A 26,637-nucleotide genomic window follows, 5' to 3' on the forward strand; every position below is an offset into this window, starting at 1 on the left:
TTTCTCCTCCCCTTAAACATTCCCCTTATTTGCAAAATCAAATGCACCTGTAAATAAAAAGGCAATAAGTCACTGCACTAAAAAGCAGCTGAAAATGGATTCAATTCTGTTTGTCCCTCGAGTTTACAAACATAAATGATAGTTTTATGAAGAAGTATAAAAGCAGCATCCTGCCTGTCATTGAATTAATAATTCACAATGATTGATTTGAGAATGTCTGACAATTTCTAACGATTTTGCTGTTTGGTATGACAGTAAAATTAATGTGGCCCTCTTGGTACCCATGGGTTCCCACTTCTGATGCAGATTTAAATTTATCACATTTAGAAAATTATAGACTATGTTTAATTCTCATTACATGTGAACAGAAAAGTCCAGAGCCACTAAAGTTCCTTATTTCAGTATTTTGTGCTCGTTCTAATTATATTGTTATTATTAAATAAGCTGGAACCTCCGTAGGAAAGCGCAAGTAGATAAAATCGAGGAACGATTGGTATCTATAACGGTTTTTATTTTTTAGGGAGTATTTTATTTCGAAATCTTACCGGAAACAGTCCCCGATAACCCGGAAGTTGTGAAGAAGTAGCGGTGTGCGGGTTAGCATGTTAGCGACAGAGTAAGGATGTCCTGTTTTCACCCTCAATAAACAGAAAGAGGACAATTTTTCTGGATTACAGCGACACTTAAAGGTAATTGAAAATATTCCTGTTTATTTTTATATATAAATGAAACGGTTTAACCTCCGTTCAGAGTAATTTGTCATCAACAGGATGAATGAACTACAAGTTAGCATGTTAGCTTTAGGTCTGTTCTGAGTTAAAACTACAAATTCAAACACGTTTAGGAAATAATACCGTGATATATACTTAATGAAATCATATTAAATAGGTTTTTGATTCTAAGAGATTTTCTAAAGTCTGAAGTCTTCTTGAATGAGAGGATTTGATAACAGTGTTAATGTTTTATATAATTTTAACCTAATTAAAAATACTCTATAGTATTCCTGAATAAAAAGACATTCAGATGTAGAGTAATCACCTCTTAACTTTTAATTTCAACGACAATCACAGCTGAAAATCCTAATTTATGAAATAAAGCGATGGTTAATGTAGACCACACATCAACAAAGAGGTTTCATTCATTAAATAGTCATCAACTCTGAATGGGAACATTTCATCGTTCAAATCGTACAAAAATGTTGACAATGCACCGAGAAGATATGCAGACAGATTTTAAATAAACTCATGAAACTCCAACGACCAACTAAATAAGGGGAAAGTAGGGATGTGCCGTAATAGATTTTAGATCTGAAATATAATCAAACATCAGTATCGGCTAAAATTTACTTGCAAATTCCTGCATATTGAATGTCAACAAAATCTAAGTCCTTCAAATAGTTTACAGTTTAAGGAATGAGGAAAGCTGACATACATCTGTTGGTCCAGCCTGAAACTCCACAAATGTAGTCATCTGCAGTGTATGGTCAGTGTTTTTGGTTTGATGTAGCACATGATTTACTCATAATTAGGGAGGGGGGAGCTGATTTAACTCCAGCCAGTGTGTGCAAAAGAGAAAGAAAGAAAGAAAGGGAATGGAATGTTATATAGGCTTAAAATGAGTAAAGGATACCATCATCATCATCAAAGGAAGGGAATGGAATGTTATACAGGCTTAAAATGAGTAAAGGATACCATCATCATCATCAAAGGAAGGGAATGGAATGTTATATAGGCTTAAAATGAGTAAAGGATACCATCATCATCATCAAAGGAAGGGAATGGAATGTTATATAGGCTTAAAATGAGTAAAGGATACCATCATCATCATCAAAGGAAGGGAATGGAATGTTATACAGGCTTAAAATGAGTAAAGGATACCATCATCATCATCAAAGGAAGGGAATGGAATGTTATACAGGCTTAAAATGAGTAAAGGATACCATCATCATCATCAAAGGAAGGGAATGGAATGTTATATAGGCTTAAAATGAGTAAAGGATACCATCATCATCATCAAAGGAAGGGAATGGAATGTTATACAGGCTTAAAATGAGTAAAGGATACCATCATCATCATCAAAGGAAGGGAATGGAATGTTATATAGGCTTAAAATGAGTAAAGGATACCATCATCATCATCAAAGGAAGGGAATGGAATGTTATATAGGCTTAAAATGAGTAAAGGATACCATCATCATCATCAAAGGAAGGGAATGGAATGTTATACAGGCTTAAAATGAGTAAAGGATACCATCATCATCATCAAAGGAAGGGAATGGAATGTTATACAGGCTTAAAATGAGTATAGGATACCATCATCATCATCAAAGGAAGGGAATGGAATGTTATATAGGCTTAAAATGAGTAAAGGATACCATCATCATCATCAAAGGAAGGGAATGGAATGTTATACAGGCTTAAAATGAGTAAAGGATACCATCATCATCATCAAAGGAAGGGAATGGAATGTTATATAGGCTTAAAATGAGTAAAGGATACCATCATCATCATCAAAGGAAGGGAATGGAATGTTATATAGGCCTAAAATGAGTAAAGAATACCATCATCATCAAAGGAAGGGAATGGAATGTTTTATAGGCTTAAAATGAGTAAAGGATACCATCATCATCATCAAAGGAAGGGAATGGAATGTTATACAGGCTTAAAATGAGTAAAGGATACCATCATCATCATCAAAGGAAGGGAATGGAATGTTATATAGGCCTAAAATGAGTAAAGAATACCATCATCATCATCAAAGGAAGGGAATGGAATGTTTTATAGGCTTAAAATGAGTAAAGGATACCATCATCATCATCAAAGGAAGGGAATGGAATGTTATATAGGTTTAAAATGAGTAAAGGATACCATCATCATCATCAAAGGAAGGGAATGGAATGTTATATAGGCTTAAAATGAGTAAAGGATACCATCATCATCATCAAAGGAAGGGAATGGAATGTTATATAGGTTTAAAATGAGTAAAGGATACCATCATCATCATCAAAGGAAGGGAATGGAATGTTATATAGGTTTAAAATGAGTAAAGGATACCATCATCATCAAAGGAAGGGAATGGAATGTTATATAGGCTTAAAATGAGTAAAGAATACCATCATCATCAAAGGAAGGGAATGGAATGTTATATAGGCTTAAAATGAGTAAAGGATACCATCATCATCATCAAAGGAAGGGAATGGAATGTTATATAGGCTTAAAATGAGTAAAGAATACCATCATCATCAAAGGAAGGGAATGGACTGTCATACAGGCTTAAAATGAGTAAAGAATATACCATCATCATCAAAGGAAGGGAATGGAATGTTATATAGGCTTAAAATGAGTAAAGAATACCATCATCATCAAAGGAAGGGAATGGAATGTTATATAGGCTTAAAATGAGTAAAGGATACCATCATCATCATCAAAGGAAGGGAATGGAATGTTATATAGGTTTAAAATGAGTAAAGGATACCATCATCATCAAAGGAAGGGAATGGAATGTTATATAGGCCTAAAATGAGTAAAGAATACCATCATCATCATCAAAGGAAGGGAATGGAATGTTATATAGGCTTAAAATGAGTAAAGAATACCATCATCATCATCAAAGGAAGGGAATGGAATGTTATATAGGCTTAAAATGAGTAAAGAATACCATCATCATCAAAGGAAGGGAATGGAATGTTATGTAGGCTTAAAATGAGTAAAGGATACCATCATCATCATCAAAGGAAGGGAATGGAATGTTATACAGGCTTAAAATGAGTAAAGGATACCATCATCATCATCAAAGGAAGGGAATGGAATGTTATACAGGCTTAAAATGAGTAAAGGATACCATCATCATCATCAAAGGAAGGGAATGGAATGTTATACAGGCTTAAAATGAGTAAAGGATACCATCATCATCATCAAAGGAAGGGAATGGAATGTTATACAGGCTTAAAATGAGTAAAGGATACCATCATCATCATCAAAGGAAGGGAATGGAATGTTATATAGGCCTAAAATGAGTAAAGAATACCATCATCATCAAAGGAAGGGAATGGAATGTTTTATAGGCTTAAAATGAGTAAAGGATACCATCATCATCATCAAAGGAAGGGAATGGAATGTTATATAGGAATAAAATGAGTAAAGAATACCATCATCATCAAAGGAAGGGAATGGAATGTTATATAGGCTTAAAATGAGTAAAGGATACCATCATCATCATCAAAGGAAGGGAATGGAATGTTATATAGGTTTAAAATGAGTAAAGGATACCATCATCATCATCAAAGGAAGGGAATGGAATGTTATATAGGCTTAAAATGAGTAAAGGATACCATCATCATCATCAAAGGAAGGGAATGGAATGTTATATAGGTTTAAAATGAGTAAAGGATACCATCATCATCATCAAAGGAAGGGAATGGAATGTTATATAGGTTTAAAATGAGTAAAGGATACCATCATCATCAAAGGAAGGGAATGGAATGTTATATAGGCCTAAAATGAGTAAAGAATACCATCATCATCAAAGGAAGGGAATGGAATGTTTTATAGGCTTAAAATGAGTAAAGGATACCATCATCATCATCAAAGGAAGGGAATGGAATGTTATATAGGTTTAAAATGAGTAAAGGATACCATCATCATCATCAAAGGAAGGGAATGGAATGTTATATAGGTTTAAAATGAGTAAAGAATACCATCATCATCAAAGGAAGGGAATGGAATGTTATATAGGCTTAAAATGAGTAAAGGATACCATCATCATCATCAAAGGAAGGGAATGGAATGTTATATAGGCTTAAAATGAGTAAAGAATACCATCATCATCAAAGGAAGGGAATGGAATGTTATATAGGCTTAAAATGAGTAAAGGATACCATCATCATCATCAAAGGAAGGGAATGGAATGTTATATAGGCTTAAAATGAGTAAAGAATACCATCATCATCAAAGGAAGGGAATGGAATGTCATACAGGCTTAAAATGAGTAAAGAATACCATCATCATCATCAAAGGAAGGGAATGGAATGTTATATAGGCTTAAAATGAGTAAAGAATACCATCATCATCATCAAAGGAAGGGAATGGAATGTTATATAGGCTTAAAATGAGTAAAGAATACCATCATCATCAAAGGAAGGGAATGGAATGTTATGTAGGCTTAAAATGAGTAAAGGATACCATCATCATCATCAAAGGAAGGGAATGGAATGTTTCATAGGCTTTAAATGAATTTTTAAAAATCTGATTTTTTGTTTGGAATATGACTTACTCTCCCGTCTAAAAGTTCCAAATGTATTATTCTATTTTTGGAAGTACTGAATTAAATAATGATATTATTTAAACATCTGTATGGTCCCTAATTTTTACGATCAGTGCATCTCTAGTTTCAGGTCCAGTGGCAGTCATGGCTCACATCACCATCAACCAGTACTTGCAGCAGGTAACCCATGACCTTTGACCTCCACGGGGCTCCATTACACTTGCATGTCAGAGTCATAGTGATGACTTCTTTGTTGGTGTTTTCCTTCCACAGGTTTATGAGGCCATCGATAACCACGAGGGTTCCTTCTGTGCTGAGCTGCTCTCCTTCAAACACCCACACGTTGCCAACCCCAGGCTCCAGGTGAGACGCTGCCCTCCCAGGTAGAGACCTGTTGTTGCTAGGATACAGCCTTACTTATTTGTGTGTGTTTCTGTTTCAGCTAGCCAGTCCGGAAGAAAAATGTCAGCAGCTCCTGGAGCCGCCGTACGACGAGATGGTCGCCGCTCATCTCAGGTAGGACAGGAAAGGTTGATTATCTTTATTTCAAACTGGGAATAAATGTCTTATTATTCTGTTAGTATGTATGTTTGATTCTACTTTATGTTTGTTACAGATGTACCTACGCAGTGGCCAATCACGACTTTGTTGAAGCTTACAAGTTCCAGACGCTCGTTGTTCAATATCCTTTAAACAAAACAAACAAATGAGACTTTGAACATCACATAATGGTTTTATCAATGATCAGTAATTAATCAGTGTCCTTCCTTAACCACCCACATCCTTCCTGAGAGCCTTTCAGTCCCACAAAGAGGAGAACTGGTGAGTAAAAGACAAAGGCTAGCTTAGCTTAGCTCTCCATCTACATCTGTATGATTTATGGACAATGATGAAGTGTGGACAGGATGTTGGAACATTAATGCTATCATAGCAAACAAAAAACAGGATGCTGGTATTTGTTCCAGGGCTCTGCCGGTGATGTACGCCGTCACTCTGGATCTCAGGATATTTGCCAACAATGTAAGAATTAAAATGATCTGTGAAAGCTTGCTGCTCATAATGATTAAGATGATGCTGATGAAGATGGCTCATGATGATGAAGATGATGCTGGTTTCAGGCAGAGCAGCAGCTGCAGAAGAAGAGTAAAGGTCAGCCGGGGGAGATGTTGGAGAAAGCAGCTGAGCAGTTGATGAGCTGCTTTAGAGTGTGTGCCAGCGACAAGTCAGTACACACAAAATACATTCAGCATACACACCAAATATACACACATGGGCTTATAGCAGACTGTAAAATACCAAACACGCTGCACGTCCTCCTAGGGTTTGAAAAGGTTTAAACGGTCTCCCTGTGTGATGGTTTACATCATGTTCAGTGAAGTCAACAGCCAGTGGCAACCATTTCCCCAAGGATGGAACTATGGCTTACTGTTTGGCAAAAATGGGGGAAACAACTCCCAATGTCCCCAGCTTCATAAACAATCCATCCTTTATCTTTGTGAAGTGATTCTTTAATCTTAAAGTCTGTAAAATATTCCACTCTCTGCCTTTGATGATGTCATCCTTAACACTTTGACCTTCTGACTCTGATCTCAGAACTCTTATTTTTAGCATTTTGTGCCTTTATTGATAAAGTTGGACAGGAGATAAACTTAGAAATAGGGATAAGAGAGTGGGGGAGAGACTTTGGAAAAGGGACAAGGTCCGAATTCAAACCCAGGTTGCCCAATTAATGGGACATGCCTTAAACCACTACGCTGTCTGCACCCAAGTATTCTGACTGTGATCTCAAAATTCTGACTTTGATCACAGGATTCTGACTTTGATCTCATAATACTGTCTTTGATATCAGAATTCTGACTTTGATCTCAAAATTCTGTCTTTGATCTCAAAATTCTGACTTTGATCTCAGAATTCTGTCTTTGAGCTCAGAATTCTAACTTTGATCTCAGAATTTTGACTTTGATCTCAGTATCTGTCTTTGAGCTCAGTATCTGTCTTTGATCTCAGGATTCTGACTTTGATCTCATAATCCTGACTTTGATCTCAGGATTCTGTCTTTGATCTCAGGATTCTGACTTTGAATTCAGAATTCTGTCTTTGATCTCAGGATTCTGACTTTGATCTCAGAATTCTGTCTTTGATCTCAGGATTCTGTCTTTGATCTCAGGATTCTGACTTTGATCTCAGAATTCTGTCTTTGATCTCAGGATTCTGACTTTGATCTCAGGATTCTGACTTTGATCTCAGGATTCTGTCTTTGATCTCAGGATTCTGACTTTGATCTCAGGATTCTGACTTTGATCTCAGGATTCTGACTTTGATCTCAGAGTTCTGGCTTTGATCCCATAATTCTGACCCAGAATTCTATGTGATATTTTTAGAATTGGGATAAATGTAATGTCTCAAAGAAACCTTCCGTGGGGTCCATTCATTTTTTGGTAAGAAGCAGACTATTTCATGGATGAGTAATAGGTATTAAAGAGTGTCTTATAAACCGGATTTTACAGCAAGTACGGTTTAAACCTCCCTTCAGAAATCAGATGAACTTGTTTTGTTCTTTTCTTGATTTATATTTCATCCTGCTGAATTTTCAGGATTATTTTGAAGATCGTGTTATAAATGTCACAGTTTCATTTTGTTGTTTTTCATAGTCGTGCGGGGATTGAGGACTCCAAAAAGTGGGGGATGATGTTTCTGAGCAACCAGCTCTTCAAGATCTACTTTAAGGTAAAATAAGGAGTATTTATCAATCAATGATTATAATTTATTGTATTTCTTTAAGTGATAAAAATTTAGACTCATGCTCTAGAATGGATTTAGATAAAGTCTCACTCAGGCTGAGGGCAGCGTGTCAACATTGTTCAGTAACTATGAGTTTTAACTTTTGTCAGATCAATAAGCTGCATCTGTGTAAGCCTCTGATCCGAGCCATCGACAGCTCCAACCTGAAGAACGACTACAGCCCGGCTCAGAAAGTCACCTACAAATACTACGTTGGCCGCAAAGCCATGTTCGACAGCGACTTCAAACCAGGTGACCACACCGCGGAGGCTGTAATCCTTGAAGGGGGGGCAAGGTTCAGATCCAGACTGTGGCTCCTCTCACGTGTTTTCTCTCTTTCTCCTGTTTCTGACTCCACCCTCTCTTCTGTCTGAATTAAGGAGCTAAAAGCCCCCAAATAATTAATAAAAATACAAAAATGTTCTGTCCTTCTTTAAAGCGGAGGAGTTTCTGTCATACGCTTTTGACCACTGTCACCGCTCCAGTCAGAAGAACAAGAGGATGATTCTCATCTACCTGCTGCCTGTCAAGATGCTGCTGGTCAGAAACCATTACATTAAACCAGTTTAAACATGTTTAGACTAGTTTGGCCTAGTTTAGACAACTTAAGACCATTTTAAACCAGTTTAGACTAGTCAAGATAAATTAAGATGTGCTCAGACCAGTTTAAACCTGGTTACAGTCCCAGTATCAAACATGCTCCCCATCAAAGCTGGTCTTGGTTCTGTTTCAGGGTCACATGCCGACTCATCAGCTGCTCAGGAAGTATGACCTCATGCAGTTTGCAGACGTCACCAAAGCTGTGAGGTAAGCTTCAGGAAGTGATGTCATACTGTCAGCTGATCTCACCTGGTTAACCTGCCGGTTTTCTGTGTCAGCGAGGGGAACCTGCTGCTGCTGAATGAAGCTCTGTCCAAACACGAGACCTTCTTCATCCGCTGTGGGATCTTCCTAATCCTGGAGAAGCTCAAGATCATCACCTACAGGAACCTCTTCAAGAAAGTGTGAGTTCATCTGCTCACAGCACCCCCTGCTGGGACCACAGACACACTACAGCTGAAAGCACCTTAATCTCAACCTGACACAGCAGAAAGACTCACATCCATCAGGGCAACATCCCACAGAAACACAGAACCTTTCAAAATAAAACTCAGAGCGGAACTGGACGAACATTCTGTCACATTCATAAAGGGCCAATCAGAGCAGCAAAGCAGGACATATCTAAACAGTCAGACCACTATGGTGGTATTGTTGATCATTTAGAGGTCCAAATCCTGACATTTGAACAAAAATACTTATTGATACTTACTGCTCACTTTTTCCTGACTGTTCACTTCACTGGTAGTAGCCAATATCTGAAATGTAATCTTCACCAATCAGAGCCGTTGCTGTGACACTCTCTTAAAATGAGGCTGATTCCACGAGAAAAAGTGTCTTCCTTATCCATGCCCCTATGTCCTGGTCTCTCCTTCAGGTAGCTTGTGGTTTTTAAAAAAAAAATTAAAATCACGAAAAATTGAGATACAAGGTTTTAGCCTATTGTCAGTGATGAATAAAATTAAAAAATAAAATAAAAATCAGTGACATATAGTTTCATCTGACATTATACAGACATTTGTATCCCATTAACCACATAATTATCCACCAGCTCACTGTTTTATTTCAACTACAGAGTAACTCATCTATTATCTACCGTACATTCCTGGTTTGTATTGTGGCTCTTTGGTAGAATAAGGTTGAGTACCACTGCTCTAGTTACTCTTTAAATCAATCTCTGGCTCTAGTTACTCTTTAAATCAATCTCTGGCTCTAGTTACTCTTTAAATCAATCTCTGGCTCTAGTTACTCTTTAAATCAATCTCTGGCTTCCTTCAGTTACTCTTTTAAATCAATCTCTGGCTCTAGTTACTCTTTAAATCAATCTCTGGCTCTAGTTACTCTTTAAATCAATCTCTGGCTCTAGTTACTCTTTAAATCAATCTCTGGCTCTAGTTACTCTTTAAACCAATCTCTGGCTTTAGTTACTCTTTAAATCAATCTCTGGCTTTAGTTACTCTTTAAATCAATCTCTGGCTCTAGTTACTCTTTAAATCAATCTCTGGCTTTAGTTACTCTTTAAATCAATCTCTGGCTCTAGTTACTCTTTAAACCAATCTCTGGCTTTAGTTACTCTTTAAATCAATCTCTGGCTCTAGTTACTCTTTAAACCAATCTCTGGCTTTAGTTACTCTTTAAATCAATCTCTGGCTTTAGTTACTCTTTAAATCAATCTCTGGCTCTAGTTACTCTTTAAATCAATCTCTGGCTCTAGTTACTCTTTAAATCAATCTCTGGCTTTAGTTACTCTTTAAATCAATCTCTGGCTCTAGTTACTCTTTAAATCAATCTCTGGCTTTAGTTACTCTTTAAATCAATCTCTGGCTTTAGTTACTCTTTAAATCAATCTCTGGCTTTAGTTACTCTTTAAATCAATCTCTGGCTCTAGTTACTCTTTAAATCAATCTCTGGCTTTAGTTACTCTTTAAATCAATCTCTGGCTCTAGTTACTCTTTAAATTAATCTCTGGCTCTAGTTACTCTTTAAATCAATCTCTGGCTTTAGTTACTCTTTAATTGTTACCCTTGACGTCAGACTCTAGTTTAGGTTTTGTTTACACGACAACATTTTGTTTCGTTTTCCGTTTTCGTTTCTCAAAAGTTCCACGTTTACACGGTAACATTTTGAAAACAATCTCCATCTACACGAGAACGCAGGAAACAGAAAAACGCCTTGGTGATTTACTACACAACAAAACTGTCTCTACAACAAGGACAGAGTTTTTCATGTGTTTTTGATATGTAACATTTTTATCATACATGTGTGCATGAGAGTAGTTCATCACTAAATCCTCCTCATCACCATCGTAGTGCGGCAGCGAAATTTTACGGCACATATAAACACAAAAATGCATTGCAAGACCAGTCTTATTATAATGAAATCCTGTTAAGACTGTTTGATTTTCCAGGGACAAATTTTTATACTAAAGCCTTTGATTTCTCATGGATTTTCTCCGAAAGTGCAACGCTTCCTGCTTTTAGTGCAGCAAAAGAATGATAGCTTTTTCAGAACAATATTTCTACTTCCCCTTTTTCAATTTTATCTGCTTCTTGGAAGTGATTAACTATCTTTTTAACTAAACACAGAAGCTCTAATCCTGTCTCCTCCATCAGCTGAGCATTGATATGTAGCCAGTGGAGGAGGAGACAGGGGAGTCACAATACAATACAATAACTTAATTTATCCCTGAAGGGAAATTCAGTAAGTTATTAAAACTTAAAGGAAAAAAGTCTCAGTCATTTCCGAGAAGCAGATATATAGGAAAATAGAAATGTTATCCTGAAAAAAGGCTCCAGCTGCACTTATGTGCAGCACCACGCTTTCTAAGAAAATCCACGAGAAGTTAAAGGCTGTAGGAGCTGAATTTTTCCATGGGGAATTAATTATTCTCATTGGATATCTACATTATAACAAGACTGCTCTAGCAAAGCATTTTTGTGTTAATATGAGCCATGAAATTCTGCCTCACTACGATGGTGATGACGGTGATTATGATGATGATCGATAAAAAAGGTAAAAGTAGTCATTTCAAGAATTAATAGCATGACTTTATCTAAAGAAACTAGCCCTGATAGCCTTCTATGCGAGAATAATGTGTCCTCTTTTCTAAATCCAGCTGTCTGTGACATGACAAGCAGTAAACTACATCAGACGGCTCGGCTCGAGCTGCCACGGCTGGGTCCAGAGTGCTGCAACACTCGTGCTTGACAGCTGATTGCAGCCGTAGTGCGCATGTGCGTTTTCAGGAAGTGTCGTTTTCCCTGTTTACACGGAGACGGGGGCGTTTTGGAAAACTTCCACTCTGGAGCCCGTTTCCAGAAACTTGCGTTTTCAGGCACCAAAACACCGTTGTCATGTAAACGGAAAGCCAAAACGCTACAAAACTTTTGCGTTTTCACTCTAAAACGTTGTTGTGTAAACGGGGCATTAGTTTCCTATATTCACATCCACACTCATGAAGCTACTAACCTTCAAAGCAAATGGATACGCCCGTTTCCTTGTTTTTCACTGGTGAATCCATCTTGCAAAGCTCCCATCTGAACTGTTTGGGTCCGGTTAGAAAGTGACAGGGCCAATCAGTGATGAGGGGCAGTACTTTCAGGTGCGGCAGAGTCGTGACGTAAACAAGTAGCAACAAGAGACCGGTGCAGTTATGGAGGAAGAGATTAGCGTGGATGCTGTTAAAGCGCCAGTTTTATCAGAACTTGATGACATTTCTTCGTTAAAAGAAGAACAAAGAACAGCAGTGAGTTGTTTTCTTTTCAAAAATGACAAAAGTTGAGTATGTACATGCCTATAGTCGCCATGTTTCACGATATTCCTCAGTAGCTGCGCACGCACAGCTTGATAGCGGCTACATCATGTGTTTTGTTGCTCGGATTGGCCCGTAGAGATGTGACAGAACGTTCATCCAGTCACACTCCAAGATTTTTCTAAGCTTCTGCCTTTTCCAAAACGTTTCCTATTGGATGTGTGAAACAAATCCATCTGGCGTGTCAGGTTATGAAGCTACCAGATATGATGGAAGGTTAGACGGCGACCTTCAGGTCAAAGTTTTGGACAGTGTTTAGGGTTTAAATTATGAATTGTTAATATTTAACAAGTTTGTTAAATGTTAAAGTCTTTTGTCTCCTGACTGCAGGTACCTGCTGCTGCGGACTCACCAGCTGCCTCTGGATGCCTTCCTTGTGTCTCTGAGGATGATGAAGGTGGAGGATGTGGACATTGACGAGGTGCAGTGCATCCTGGCCAACCTCATATACATGGTGAGGTCACACGGACACTTGAACACAGTCTGAACTCTACCATAAATGCTAACTTCCTCTTCTTCATTTCCTGTCTGTCCTCTCAGGGTCACATTAAAGGTTACATCTCCCATCAGCACCAGAAGCTTGTGGTCAGTAAACAGAACCCATTCCCTCCTCTCTCCTCTATCTCCTAGACTACATTACCCACAATCCCCTCAGGCTGTGATGCTCCACAGGAAACTTTCCACCTTTACTGTTTTTTTTTTTATTTTGTACTGTAAATTTTTTGTTGAATTAAACAGAAGATGTTTTATACAATGTCTCAGTCTTTGATTATTTAACCAATCACAACCCAGTCTGGGTTTCCTGGATGCTTGAGTGGTGTATTGTGGGTATTGGAGTCTTTGTTGTTAGCAAATGTAAAGATGAAGATATAAGCCTCTGTTCCTGTGTATTTAGTAGTCCTGTTGATCATTTAGGGTCCTAATCTAAACATTTTAGCGTAAAGTATTCAAATTCACTTCACTAGTAGCAGCCAACAGCTGAAACTCAGGCTCCACCAATCAGAGATGAGAGTGCAGCATTAGAGGATTGTGGGTAATGTAGGGCTGTTGACTACAATCTGGTGGATAGTATACATATGTCCTTCTTCTGGCTTCTCGATAAAACTGTGAAGTTGCACGCCTGGCGGCTGGTTCAGCCAATCAGGATCATTTCTGTGACACTCTAAGGTTGTGGGTTATGTAGTACTGTTGGCCCAGTTCACAAGTAAACCATGTTTTATTTAAAACAAAGATGAATACGTGAGAAATGGTGTCTAAAAATCAGCATAGACTGAATGATGTTGTGGCTGATTAGGGACAGTAGGAGGGATGGCATCATACAGACATTAAAGTCATGTGATGTCATCATAGACATTCTTTAGTGTAGATGAACCTCGGCTGAAACTCTGAGTTTAGTAACTCAAAGACGACTTCTAGTAAAAAGGATGTTTAGGTGTATTTTCTACAGGTGAGTTTAATACATTCAAACCTTTTATATCACAGAAATGTCAGATCTACATTGAACACAATTTTTAAAGTGATGATCTGCGGAGGGCCAGTTCTTAGTCATTCTCAGGGTACTGGATGACCTGTTGGGTCATGTGATCCTCAGCGGCCTCCACTCTTGGTCTGATCCAGTTCAGGTAGCGGGACAGTTTTGTGAACACAAGACCGCTTTCGTCACAACCTTCCAATGAAGACAACAGCAGCCCGGTCACAAACACCGTCCCCCGATCTACGGTCACAACAGGTGTCCCCGGCAGCAGAGCACCACACTGCCGTTCCTGGGTGCTGTTTTGGATACTCAGAGGTCCCTCTGGCGCTCCCTGTGCTCCATCGAGGCTCCTCTGGGCGCGGTTTAGGCCCCCTGAATGCTCGTTCAGCGACTTCATGCAGAACATCTTATTGCTGATTGGGTGGGAGACATTCAGCTGACTGCGACACTCATCCAGCGTCATGTAGACCAGTTCCTCGGTCCCACTGACCCCACGTCTTGCAGTGATGCCTGTTCGCCCAGAATGCATCAGGATGTTCTCACAAAAGTCCTTGGTGGGCAGGCAGAGGTGGATAAGAAGGCGGCTAAAGGGCAAAGGGTGGGCCAGCTCTAGTAAGGCCAGGTTGTTGTCATGGTAATTCTTTCGGTAACGGTTGTGGACGTACACAGCACGGACTGGGTAGATATTCTTTGTTAACCCTTGAAAATGACAAAAAGGAGACAAAAACATTGTTACATTGGACAGCAGCCTTTATTTTGAAGGTATGTAATTGGTAGAAATTCTGCTAAAGAAGTCAAACTTTAAAGTAAAATACCAGTGATGACGTAGAAGTCTGACGGTCGGAGGTTGGGTGTTCGCTCAGACTCCAGCTGGAGGCAACTGGCGGCAGTCAGGATGGCGCGTCGACCCAGCACAACGCCAGAACAGGGCACAGCGCCTCTGCGGGTTAACAGCGACACCTGGAGGCAGAACACAAAACACCGACAGTGTGGCTACAGTAGTTTGTCCTGAGGGGGGCGGTAAAGCAGTAATAATTAGGGAGAAGTTATTTTCAGAGGTTTTCCTCTGAAGTGTGTCAGAGATGGAAAAGCTCAAATGAAAGAATCACTGAGGAGAGCCTTGCTCTGATTGGCTGATCTGAACCATAGCATATTCGAATTTAGTCTTTTTTTTTTAGAACCATACTTTTTCCCCCTGTTGCTATTCAAAAAAGTCAGAAGTGCTCGATGAAAGACAGGATTCTGAGATCCAAGTCAGAATTTTGAGAATAGAGTCAGAATTCTGAAATCAAAGCCAGAATTCTCAGATTAAAGTCAGAATTCTGATTAAGCAAGGATTTGCGTATCAAAGCCAGAATTCTGTGATCAAAGCCAGAATTCTGAGATCAATGTCAGAATTCTGAGATTAAAGCCAGAATTCTGAGATTAAGCCAGGATTCAAGGATCAAATCCAGAACTCTCAGATTAAAGTCAGAATTCTGAGATCAAAGTTAGAATTCTAAGATTAAATTCAGAATTTTGAGGTCAAAGTCAGAATTTTGAGATTAAAAACAGAATTCTGAGATCAAAGTCAGAATTCTGAGATTAAATCAGAATTCCCAGATCAAAGCAAGAATTCTCAGATTAAAGTCAGAATTCTCAGATCAAAGCTAGAATTCTCAGATCAAAGTCAGAATTCCAAGATGAAAGCCAGAATTCTGAGATTAAGCCAGGATTCAGGGATAAAAGCCAGAAATCTATGATCAAAGTCAGAATTCTGAGATCAAAGCCAGAATTCTGAGATCAATGTCAGAATTCTGAGATCAAAGCCAGAATTCTCAAATTAAATTCAGAATTCTGAAATCAAGCTTAGAATTCTAATATGAAATTCAGAATTTTAAGGTCATAGTCAGAATGTTGAGATTAAAGTCAGCATTCTGAGATCAAAGTCAAAATTCTAAGAATTAAAGTCAGAAAATTAAGATCAAAGTCAGAATTCTCAGATCAAAGCCAGAGTTCTGAGATTAAAGTCAGAAAATTAAGATCAAAGTCAGAATTCTGAGATCAAAGCCAGAATTATGAGATTAAAGTCAGAATTTGGAGATTTAAGTCAGAATTTTGAGATTAAAGAGAAACTTTTTTTTAACTCAGAATTTTGACTTTGGATGCAAAACTTGAAAACATTGGTGATATTTAGATTGAAATCTCTGTATTATTACAATTAATCATTTTTATGCTTGAAAGTTTTGATCCAGTCTTAATCAAAGTGCTCAGTCTTAGCTTTCAGTCACCAACATTTTTAGTGTCAGTTGGTGAATTTAACATGGCTGTGGTCTCACCTGCCAGGGGCACCTTCCATGGTCACAGATTGATGCAGTTGTGCTGAAGTCTGGGGGAAGTTGTCCACAGGGAAACTCAGCTAAGAACAGAAGCCCTTTGTTATTTCACCACTTTCAGTTGGTTTGATGTTGCATATTATTTTGGAGGGTTGGAGTCAGACCTTCAGGTAAGCATGTGCGTTCGTCCTCCTGTAGTTTGAATCCCGGCAAGCAGGAGCACCTGAAGGAGTAGTAGGAGGCTGTGCACACCTGGTGGCATGCCGTGGGTCCGTCAGTCGGACACTCTGAAACTTCTGGAAGGAGAGACACGACCAATGAACACAAAATAAAAATAATTACACAAAATGATTTTTAGTCTTTTGGAAACGGATCAGTGCCACTGAAAACATTTTCCTTAATCCAACTCAAAAGATCCAACTCTTTTGACCTCAGATTCTGAATATAATCTTGAAATTCTGACTTTGATCTAAACAAACAAAGAAGTCAGTGGCCTCATCCTCTGCCATGCAGGTAATCATTCAGATTTCACTGAGGACAACAGAATCCTACAGACCACCCTCTGAATGGAGGCGTTGAGCTTATTTAAAGTTCTGGTCAAACCTGCTGCGTTGACCTGTGGTGCGGTAGGGGCTGCTCCTCCATCCTCCAGTAGTCTCAGTTCACAGACCTGACCATAGTGGGGGTCTGGGCATGAGCAGAGGAACCCGCCTAGTTTGTCAGTACAGTTCCCTTCATGGAGGCAGGGGTTAGGCTGGCACTGATCCCCATCTGATCAGAAACACAAATGATCAATCATCAGAGAAGGAAATGATATACTAAAATAAATCTCTCTCTGGGGTTTGAGTTCATCCTAAAGATATTGTCTGATAGTTACTGACCGTAGTAAACTGTCCAGAAGGCGATCTGAGGAGGAATGAACACGAGGTACAGGTCAAACGAGCCTCTAAAGTCACAGATGTGAACCCTAAGTTTGCATCTTTTCTAGTATTAATCAGATTGATTGGTTCTAACCGTCCGGTCGTCATCCTCGAAGTACTCGCGGGCCTCCTCGTAGTTGCACTGCTCCTCGTAACACTCCCTCTCCAGGTTCCCCTGTAGGATCTCCTCCACCAGGAACTGATTCGCCCGTTTGGACCGCAGGAAGACGCTGTGGTTGGGCGGCACCTGAAACACTGCACACACAAGACATGTTTCACTTTTGAAGGATGTAATTAAAACTTTGAGTCTACAACTTTAGCTGTATTTGCATCACAGTGTGGTTGATTTTGTTTTTAAAGCTACAACCTACAAAGGTTGATTTTTTTTTAACATCAAGTCAGAATACCGAAAGAAAAGTCATACTTTAATGTTTAAAATCAGAATTCAAAGATAAAAATTAGAATTCTAAGATCAAAGAAAAAATCTTGAGATCAAGGTCAGAAATCTGAGATCAAAGAAGATTCTAAGATCAAAGCCAGAGTTATGAGATCTAAGGAAGAATTCTGAGATCAAAGTCAAAATTCTAAGATCAAAGTCAAAATTTTGAGATCAAATTCAGAATTCTGTGATCAATGTCAGAGCTCTGAGATGAAGGAATTCTGAGATCAAAGAAAGAATTCTGAGATCAGAGTCAGAATTCTGAGATCAAAGAAAGAATTTATGAGATCAAAGTCAGAATTTTGCTATCGAAGTCAAAATTATAAGATCAAAGTCAAAATTTTGAGATCAAAGAAAGAATTCTAAAATCAAAGTCAAAATTATGAGATCAAAGAAGGAATTCTGTGATCAAAGTCAAAATTATAAGACCAAAGAAAGAATTCTAAGATCAAGGAAAGAATTCTTTGATCCCAGAATTCTGACTTGGATCTAGGATTTAGAAAAATAACAAGTTAGATTAAATCTATCATTTCCACTCATCCTCTTCCATATTACAGCAGTCATTTGACTTAGTTTTAATAACACCACGCTTACAAACGGTGTAATCAACATTTAAATGTAGAATTATTGAAAACAAGAACAAACATGTTTTTATTCTGAATAAGACATTCTCACTCCCAGTTATTATTTTGTGGTGTGTCCTATTTGATCATTGTGCTTCATTTAAAAAATAAACCGAATGTATCCACTAAAACTGAATGTTCATTTCTCACCTCGTTCTTGGCTGAGGACCTGAAGGAAGCCACCGAGGAGGCAGAGGGAAAGAAGAGACGCTCGACAACAAGCCGACATGATGGCAACCGCCACGACACTGACTAAACAAACACACAGACACTTATGGATACGTACACAAATAAATACACACCCACGGGTCCAGACCCAGCAGCAGACTGGGAAACAGAAAAGACTGTTAGCAGCATTTAGAGTCACTTCCTTCAGTTTTTAACGTATAGAAACATTGTTACAGTATTTGGAGGGTTTTTATGAGATTTGAATGAAATCTGAAAGGTTTGGTGTGTTATAGATTAGTCTGCTGTCTGATCATAGACATTTAAATCATTTTTAAACAGTCTAGAATCAGATTTCCTCCTGTGTCATTCACACCTCAGTCATTAATGAGTTAATTGTAAAGAAAGTGATTTCCCGTTAACAATGTGTTCCTGTGGTGAACTCTGGCCGTCCTAAAAGACCACGCAGTCCGACCTTTGGAAACGTCAATACTCCCCAGGTTTGTTTATTTGGGGTAAACATCAGCGAGATTAATCATTTAATCCCGACCACAAAGGTAAAACTGCTCTAGGTTGGACCAGAAACAAGAATATAGGAGGTTTTTTGGTTTTTTTTGCTCTTACTTCGGCAGTTCTCATGCTGAGATGATGATATTTGACAAAGATGTTCATTTTTTAATGAAATTTCATTATCCACACTGTGTTGACAGAATTTTCCAGTGTGTAGACAAAAAACTCACACTTGCCCTCCCGAAGCCCTTTTAGGCCTCATCGACTACCATTAAAACCACTTATTTTCATTTCACTGCCACTGCAATACAGAAATAAGAAATCCGGTTAATTCCTCTGTAATTCAGTCATTCAGAGGTAAAAATATTTACACACCAAAAAAATGCTGCCAAATTTCACCATTTTTCAATGTTTGCGGAGAGGCATTGTGGGCGATAATGACCTTGTTTGAACTGATAGGATATATCAGTGACTGTAGGCCGGTGGAATTAATTATTTCAACTAAAACTACTTTGGCTGTTTTCTATGGATGTCAGAGTCTGAGGAAAAATTAAATGGTGAAAATGAATTCACATTTGCCATACATGACGAGGACTGGAGTAAAGGACCAAATATAAAAAAAATTCTGTCATGTTTAATATTTCTAAATATTTCCAATGTCCTAAAAGGGCTTTAAGAGGGAGAGTGTGATTTTTTTGAAGGAGGGCCTGAGGGTGAAACCTCCACACTTTTAGGGCTCATAAGGCTTTATTCTCCTCATTCTCCCAGGATAATTTACCACAGCTCTTATTTTCATGATGGAGGTCCTCACACAGAAAACTGCACTCTTACACTGGTTCAAAGAGTTTCTTTATTTTTTTAATGGGGCAGAAAAAGCACATTTCTTACTGATGAAAATAGACAAAACTGATTAAAATATCTTCAAAATATTTGAGAGCACAAACAGAAAAAGAACAGAACCCTGGGGAACCCCAGAGGGATTGAAGACATTGGCAGTTAGCATGAAGTACTTCTAATCTAAAATGTGAATTATAGTTTCTGAAGGACTGAATCAGGGATTACACCAAAGCTCGGCGTGTGGAGCTCAGTGAGCAGCTTTGTGATTTTATAGCGTTAGCCTCTTGATCGGCCCGGTGTGCCTCTTCAACCGGTCCCTGCCCGTGTCTTGTGGCATCAGCATTTCGGTGCCCTCACGGATCCAGCGGATGTATTTGGACACTTTGGTGTAGACTCCGTATTTGCCCCTTCGTGCGCAGCCTTCGCCCCAGCTCACAACACCGGTGACGAAAAACGTGCTGCCGTAGCGTGTGACGTGTGGCCCGCCGCTGTCGCCTTGGCAGGCGTCCTTGGCTTCTGTGTCATAGCCAGCACAGAACATGCGCTGAGAGATTCGCAGTGGAGTGGATTCGATGCAGATGTGCCGATCTATGTAGGGGACAGCGAGGCGCTTCATGGTGGGAGACGTTTGCCTACCCTCGCCGATTCGTCCAAAACCGCTAACCAACCCGTTAGGCTCCTTCATCAGGACCTGTAGAAGAGCCACAAACTTAGACATCCTCTGTTTGCTCATGTGGTGTAAAATTAACCTTCAACATCTTAAGACCTGTGTTAACATTCAACAATAATGGCACATTTATTATTTACAAGAGTCAAGAGAAAAGCAGCTGGGCTCTAAAACCCGCTTCAAAACGTTAGATTGCTTTATTCTGAGATAAAAGAGCATGAAGATCACTCCTAAATGTAATTTGGGGTTAGATAATGGATTTGCCCCAAGCTTGTCCAACACAGCTTAGAGCTAGTCATGTAGACATTCCCACAGAGTCTGGTCAGGGTAGGAAAAGACTGGGAACATGATTATAAGATTTGATGAATCTTCAAAGGCAGAGTATGGAATGTTTTATAAGCTTTGATGAAATCATCTTCAGAAGCAGAGGATGGAATGTTTATAAGATTTGATGAAATCTCCAAAGGCAGAGGATGGAATGTTTTATAAAATCTGATGAAATCATCTTCAGAGGCGGAGGATGGAATGTTTATAAGATTTGATATATCTTCAAAGGCAGAGTATGGAATGTTTTATAAAATCTGATGAAATCATCTTCAGAGGCAGAGGATGGAATGTTTATAAGATTTGATGAATCTTCAAAGGCAGAGGATGGAATGTTTTATAAAATCTGATGAAATCATCTTCAGAGGATGGAAATATTTATAAGATTTGATGAATCTTCAAAGGCAGAGTATGGAATGTTTTATGAAATCTGATGAAATCATCTTCAGAGGCAGAGGTTGGAATGTTTATAAGATTTGATGAATCTTCAAAGGCAGAGGATGGAATGTTTTATAAAATCTGATGAAATCATCTTTAGAGGCAGAGGATGGAATGTTTGTAAGATTTGATGAACTCTTCAAAGGCAGAGTATGGAATGTTTTATAAAATCTGATGAAATCATCTTCAGAGGCAGAAGACGGAATGTTTATAAGATTTGATATATCTTCAAAGGCAGAGGATGGAATGTTTTATAAAATCTGATGAAATCATCTTCAGAGGCGGAGGATGGAATGTTTATAAGATTTGATATATCTTCAAAGGCAGAGTATGGAATGTTTTATAAAATCTGATGAAATCATCTTCAGCGGCGGAGGATGGAATGTTTATAAGATTTGATATATCTTCAAAGGCAGAGGATGGAATGTTTTATAAAATCTGATGAAATCATCTTCAGAGGCAGAGGATGGAATGTTTATAAGATTTGATGAATCTTCAAAGGCAGAGTATGGAATGTTTTATGAAATCTGATGAAATCATCTTCAGAGGCAGAGGTTGGAATGTTTATAAGATTTGATGAATCTTCAAAGGCAGAGGATGGAATGTTTTATAAAATCTGATGAAATCATCTTTAGAGGCAGAGGATGGAATGTTTATAAGATTTGATGAAATCTTCAAAGGCAGAGGATGCAATGTTTTATAAAATCTGATGAAATCATCTTCAGAGGCAGAAGACAGAATGTTTATAAGATTTGATGAAATCTTCAAAGGCAGAGGATGGAATGTTTTATAAAATCTGATGAAATCATCTTCAGAGGCGGAGGATGGAATGTTTATAAGATTTGATATATCTTCAAAGGCAGAGTATGGAATGTTTTATAAAATCTGATGAAATCATCTTCAGAGGCAGAAGACGGAATGTTTATAAGATTTGATATATCTTCAAAGGCAGAGGATGGAATGTTTTATGAAATCTGATGAAATCATCTTCAGAGGCACAGGATGGAATGTTTATAAGATTTGATGAATCTTCAAAGGCAGAGGATGCAATGTTTTATAAAATCTGATGAAATCATCTTTAGAGGCAGAGGATGGAATGTTTGTAAGATTTGATGAAATCTTCAAAGGCAGAGGATGCAATGTTTTATAAAATCTGATGAAATCATCTTCAGAGGCAGAAGACGGAATGTTTATAAGATTTTATGAAACCTTCAAAGGCAGAGGATGGAATGTTTTATAAAATCTGATGAAATCATCTTCAGAGGCGGAGGATGGAATGTTTATAAGATTTGATATATCTTCAAAGGCAGAGGATGGAATGTTTTATAAAATCTGATGAAATCATCTTCAGAGGCAGAGGATGGAATGTTTATAAGATTTGATGAAATCTTCAAAGGCAGAGGATGGAATGTTTTATAAAATATGATGAAATCATCTTCAGAGGCAGAGGATGGAATGTTTCATACGCTTTGATGACAACATCTGCAAAGTCTGAGGATGAAATGATGTATGAGCTCTGATTACATCATCTTCAAAGTCAGAAGACGGAATGTTTTGTAAGCCCTAATGACATCTTCAAAGGGAGAGGATGGAATGTTTTATAAGCTTCAAAGGATGACATCATCCTTCTACAGCCTTATATGGACAGCTCCTCTTGCCTGGACATCAGAGCACCATCATACTTCAAAGTCAGAGCAGGAAGTTAATCTTATAAACCTTTTTCCAGTTGTCAAAGTATTTGTTGAGGTTTATGACAAACATTTGTTTAAATCAGAGGGTCTGGAGGTGCGTTCAAAGGTTCACCTTTTCTGCAAAAGTCTGCCTCAGGTAAGCAGGCGGGCAGGATGTACGGGGTGAACTTGATGGGCGTGGCCACTTTGATGAGTGCGATGTCGTTGTGGTAGGTGTTCGGATTGTAACCTCTGGCTGATGATCGTTTCCACCATGTGGACAGCTTCATTACCATCATCCTTAAACACGTCAAACTCGCCTGAACAAGAAGAAGGAGAGTTTTACTGAATGAACAGATTAGAAACATTTATGATGATGATTAAGCCTGAGTTTACAAAGATGGCCTACCAAGCTTGATGTAGATGTAGCGTGATTGGTTCATGCAGTGGGCGGCGGTCAGGATGATGTATTCATTGAGGATGGTTCCTCCACAGAACCCTTGGTCTTCTTCATTCATGAGGAGAGCCTGTGAGAACAAAACAGAACAAAGAACCTGACAACCTGCAGAGATGATCACGTATTCAGAAGAATCTAACTTTAAAATCATGGATCCAGGTGTCCTTAAAGTATCGGACCGACAGACTAGATCTTCAGTGAAGGGCTTCCAGGAGTCCTGAATGTCCTTCTTTAGCTTTCTCTGCTGGTCCTTTTCTTATTTCACTTTTTACAGACATTTTATCACAGCTGAGATAAGAAGAGGACCACTCAGCCCTACACCCAAGTTCTGTTGAATCTGATGCCCACAGCGTGTTCCAAAAACATTGGGACAAGAGTAAGAAACTACTGTGAAAGTTGTAGAATGCTCAAAAACACCTGGAACATTCCACAGGTCAAAAGGTCAACTAGTGATTGGCTGTCATGCTCGTTTCAGCTGGTGGAATGACAAGCCACATTTTGTATGAGGACGGAATGTTGATGAAGCTGGGGATGTTTACCTACATTTTCTGCCAAATAACAGACCGTTGTTGGCGACTTTTGGAAAGTGGGTGCAGCTGACCAGTTCCACCCATTTTTAAAAAGTTGCCTTCAACGGAGAGTCATCAAAAGGGAACGTTTTCTGGTATATTAGTGATCTTAAAATGATAGAGAGATGAAGTATGCTGATTTTTACTTGTAATTCTTCTAAAAGATGCTCATACCTGCCACGGACATTCTCCAGGTGGACAGTTCTCTCCGCCAACGATGCGAGTCACACTGGACCTTTTTGGGAATAGCTGCTCCTCCTGGACGGTCTCCTCTACCTGCACGCTGCTGTCGATTGGAGAGGCTGAAGAGGACCTGTTTACCAGGTCATCGGAGCTGTTGTTGAAACCATTCAGATCTGACTCAGTAGCGTTCCCGACGGTCTCATTCTTCCGCTCATGAATGAATACACTCCTGATATCTTCCGGTATGATGGCGCCACATTTGAATGTTTCTGCAAGAGTTTGTGAGAAGCTTGGAGTCAGACATCAGGCACAGGAAAGTTTCATCTCTAAAAGAATCCTTCATCAACTATACAAAGTGTTTTGGCACATATCGAAGGTGTAATCGCCCTCTCACCGTTGGAGTTGCAGGATTTGCCATCCGATTCCAGGAAATATCCATCAGCGCAGGAACACTCAACATCTCCTCTGTTGACATTGCAGAAGTGTTGACAACCTCCATTTCTTATCTCACAGAGCTCAGGAATCACTGCAAGGACAAAGGAACGACGTCAGAAAAACAGAAAGGAAGGTTTAAGGGACACTTAGCTGACGGGGTTCAGTACCGATTTCACAGTTGAAGCCCTGGTACCCGGCCTGACAGAGGCATGTGTAGCTGCCGATGCCGTCTTTGCAAAGTCCTCCGTATAAACACGGCTGTGACTGGCACCAATTGCCATCTGTGGACGAACACAGTAAGACAGAGATGTCCCTTTACCAACTCTACAGATGACTTCGGGATTTACCGAGATAGGTCTGAGCTTTAGTGTCTAGGAAGGCTCAGTCCCATATCAACTTCCAGGTGCCCTGTGCACCTTAAAACAGTTACAGGTGTACTGGTAGATGGGGGACCTTTAACTTCTGGATACATCAACAGCATTCATGACGAGACCGCAATACTGGTCATTTCTACGACAAGAGATTTTTAACGCTGGGTTTGGTGTGTGCCTCTGGAAGATTGTTTTAAGGGCCATGTAGCCCTCGCTCTTCAACTCAACCCCCTGTTCCCAAAAGAATCCATACACACAACCTACTACCAGAGCGGAGTGTCTAAAACCTTAGGGGCACGGCTAAGTGGGATGGGGCAAGGGCGCAGGAATGAGTTTAATATGGGGGGGGGGGGCATATTGGAAACCTGACCGATCCGTAAATAGTTTGAGCAGAAATATGTCATAAATTAACTACACCGCGAAACATTCACAAAATGCTATGTGATTTTTTATTCTTTCTTCTTTTTTCAAATGTTTCTTGGAAAAATAGCGCTGTGCACACCTATATAAATGCATGTATAATATCTGTGCACACCTATATAAATGCATATATAATAACTGTGCACACCTATATAAATGCATGTATGATATCTGTGCACACCTATATAAATGCATGTATAATATCTGTGCACACCTATATAAATGCATGTATAATATCTGTGCACACCTATATAAATGCATGTATAATATCTGTGCACACCTATATAAATGCCTGTATAATATCGTGCATACCTATATAAATGCATGTATAATATCTGTGCACACCTATATAAATGCATGTATAATATCTGTGCACACCTATATAATGCATGTATAATATCGTGCATACCTATATAAATGCATGTATAATATCGTGCACACCTATATAAATGCATGTATAATATCGTGCACACCTATATAAATGCATGTATAATATCTGTGCACACCTATATAATGCCTGTATAATATCGTGCATACCTATATAAATGCATGTATAATATCGTGCACACCTATATAAATGCATGTATAATATCTGTGCACACCTATATAAATGCATGTATAATATCTGTGCACACCTATATAAATGCATGTATAATATCTGTGCACACCTATATAAATGCATGTATAATATCTGTGCACACCTATATAAATGCATGTATAATATCTGTGCACACCTATATAAATGCATGTATAATATCGTGCATACCTATATAAATGCATGTATAATATCTGTGCACACCTATATAAATGCATGTATAATATCTGTGCACACCTATATAAATGCATGTATAATATCTGTGCACACCTATATAAATGCATGTATAATATCTGTGCACACCTATATAAATGCATGTATAATATCTGTGCACACCTATATAAATGCATGTATAATATCTGTGCACACCTATATAAATGCATGTATAATATCTGTGCACACCTATATAAATGCATGTATAATATCTGTGCACACCTATATAAATGCATGTATAATATCTGTGCACACCTATATAAATGCCTGTATAATATCGTGCATACCTATATAAATGCATGTATAATATCTGTGCACACCTATATAAATGCATGTATAATATCTGTGCACACCTATATAAATGCATGTATAATATCTGTGCACACCTATATAAATGCCTGTATAATATCGTGCATACCTATATAAATGCATGTATAATATCTGTGCACACCTATATAAATGCATGTATAATATCTGTGCACACCTATATAAATGCATGTATAATATCTGTGCACACCTATATAAATGCATGTATAATATCTGTGCACACCTATATAAATGC

At 38.6% G+C, this 26,637-nt stretch overlaps 2 protein-coding genes and 1 pseudogene across 2 annotated transcripts; 1 reads left to right on the forward strand and 2 right to left on the reverse strand.

The window, feature by feature from the left end:
* Positions 1-564: 564 nt before the first annotated feature.
* Positions 565-13,186, forward strand: pcid2 (PCI domain containing 2). The gene is made up of 15 exons (XM_041781979.1): positions 565-689; positions 5,386-5,441; positions 5,535-5,624; positions 5,704-5,777; positions 5,878-5,943; positions 6,042-6,083; positions 6,227-6,281; positions 6,380-6,483; positions 7,913-7,988; positions 8,153-8,294; positions 8,482-8,582; positions 8,776-8,849; positions 8,921-9,046; positions 12,781-12,904; positions 12,991-13,186. Exons 2-15 carry the CDS (start codon positions 5,406-5,408, stop codon positions 13,078-13,080), a joined length of 1,200 nt encoding a protein of 399 aa, XP_041637913.1. The 5' UTR covers positions 565-689; positions 5,386-5,405; the 3' UTR covers positions 13,081-13,186.
* Positions 13,187-13,885: 699 nt separating this feature from the next.
* prozb (protein Z, vitamin K-dependent plasma glycoprotein b) lies at positions 13,886-18,729 on the reverse strand. The gene is made up of 8 exons (XM_041782185.1): positions 18,372-18,729; positions 17,254-17,414; positions 17,121-17,145; positions 16,843-17,010; positions 16,404-16,535; positions 16,243-16,322; positions 14,740-14,884; positions 13,886-14,623 (listed from the first exon to the last, which is right to left on the reverse strand). The coding sequence occupies exons 1-8, from the start codon at positions 18,448-18,450 to the stop codon at positions 13,992-13,994; spliced, it is 1,422 nt and encodes a 473-aa protein (XP_041638119.1). The 5' UTR covers positions 18,451-18,729; the 3' UTR covers positions 13,886-13,991.
* Positions 18,730-19,734: 1,005 nt separating this feature from the next.
* LOC121506522 overlaps positions 19,735-26,637 on the reverse strand; it is a 13,562-nt pseudogene continuing 6,659 nt past the window's right edge.

Source organism: Cheilinus undulatus, linkage group 24, assembly GCF_018320785.1.
Source record: "Cheilinus undulatus linkage group 24, ASM1832078v1, whole genome shotgun sequence".
Lineage (NCBI taxonomy): Eukaryota > Metazoa > Chordata > Actinopteri > Labriformes > Labridae > Cheilinus > Cheilinus undulatus.

Coding starts and splice junctions, on each gene's coding strand:
- pcid2 (XM_041781979.1), top strand. CDS start 5,406: ATGGCTCACATCACCATCAACCAGTACTTGCAGCAG. Junction 6,282..6,379: donor TCAGGATATTTGCCAACAAT/GTAAGAATTAAA, acceptor TGCTGGTTTCAG/GCAGAGCAGCAGCTGCAGAA. Junction 6,484..7,912: donor AGAGTGTGTGCCAGCGACAA/GTCAGTACACAC, acceptor TGTTTTTCATAG/TCGTGCGGGGATTGAGGACT.
- prozb (XM_041782185.1), bottom strand. CDS start 18,450: ATGTCGGCTTGTTGTCGAGCGTCTCTTCTTTCCCTCTGCCTCCTCGGT. Junction 16,323..16,403: donor ACGCACATGCTTACCTGAAG/GTCTGACTCCAA, acceptor TTCTGTTCTTAG/CTGAGTTTCCCTGTGGACAA. Junction 14,885..16,242: donor ATGGAAGGTGCCCCTGGCAG/GTGAGACCACAG, acceptor TTCTGCCTCCAG/GTGTCGCTGTTAACCCGCAG.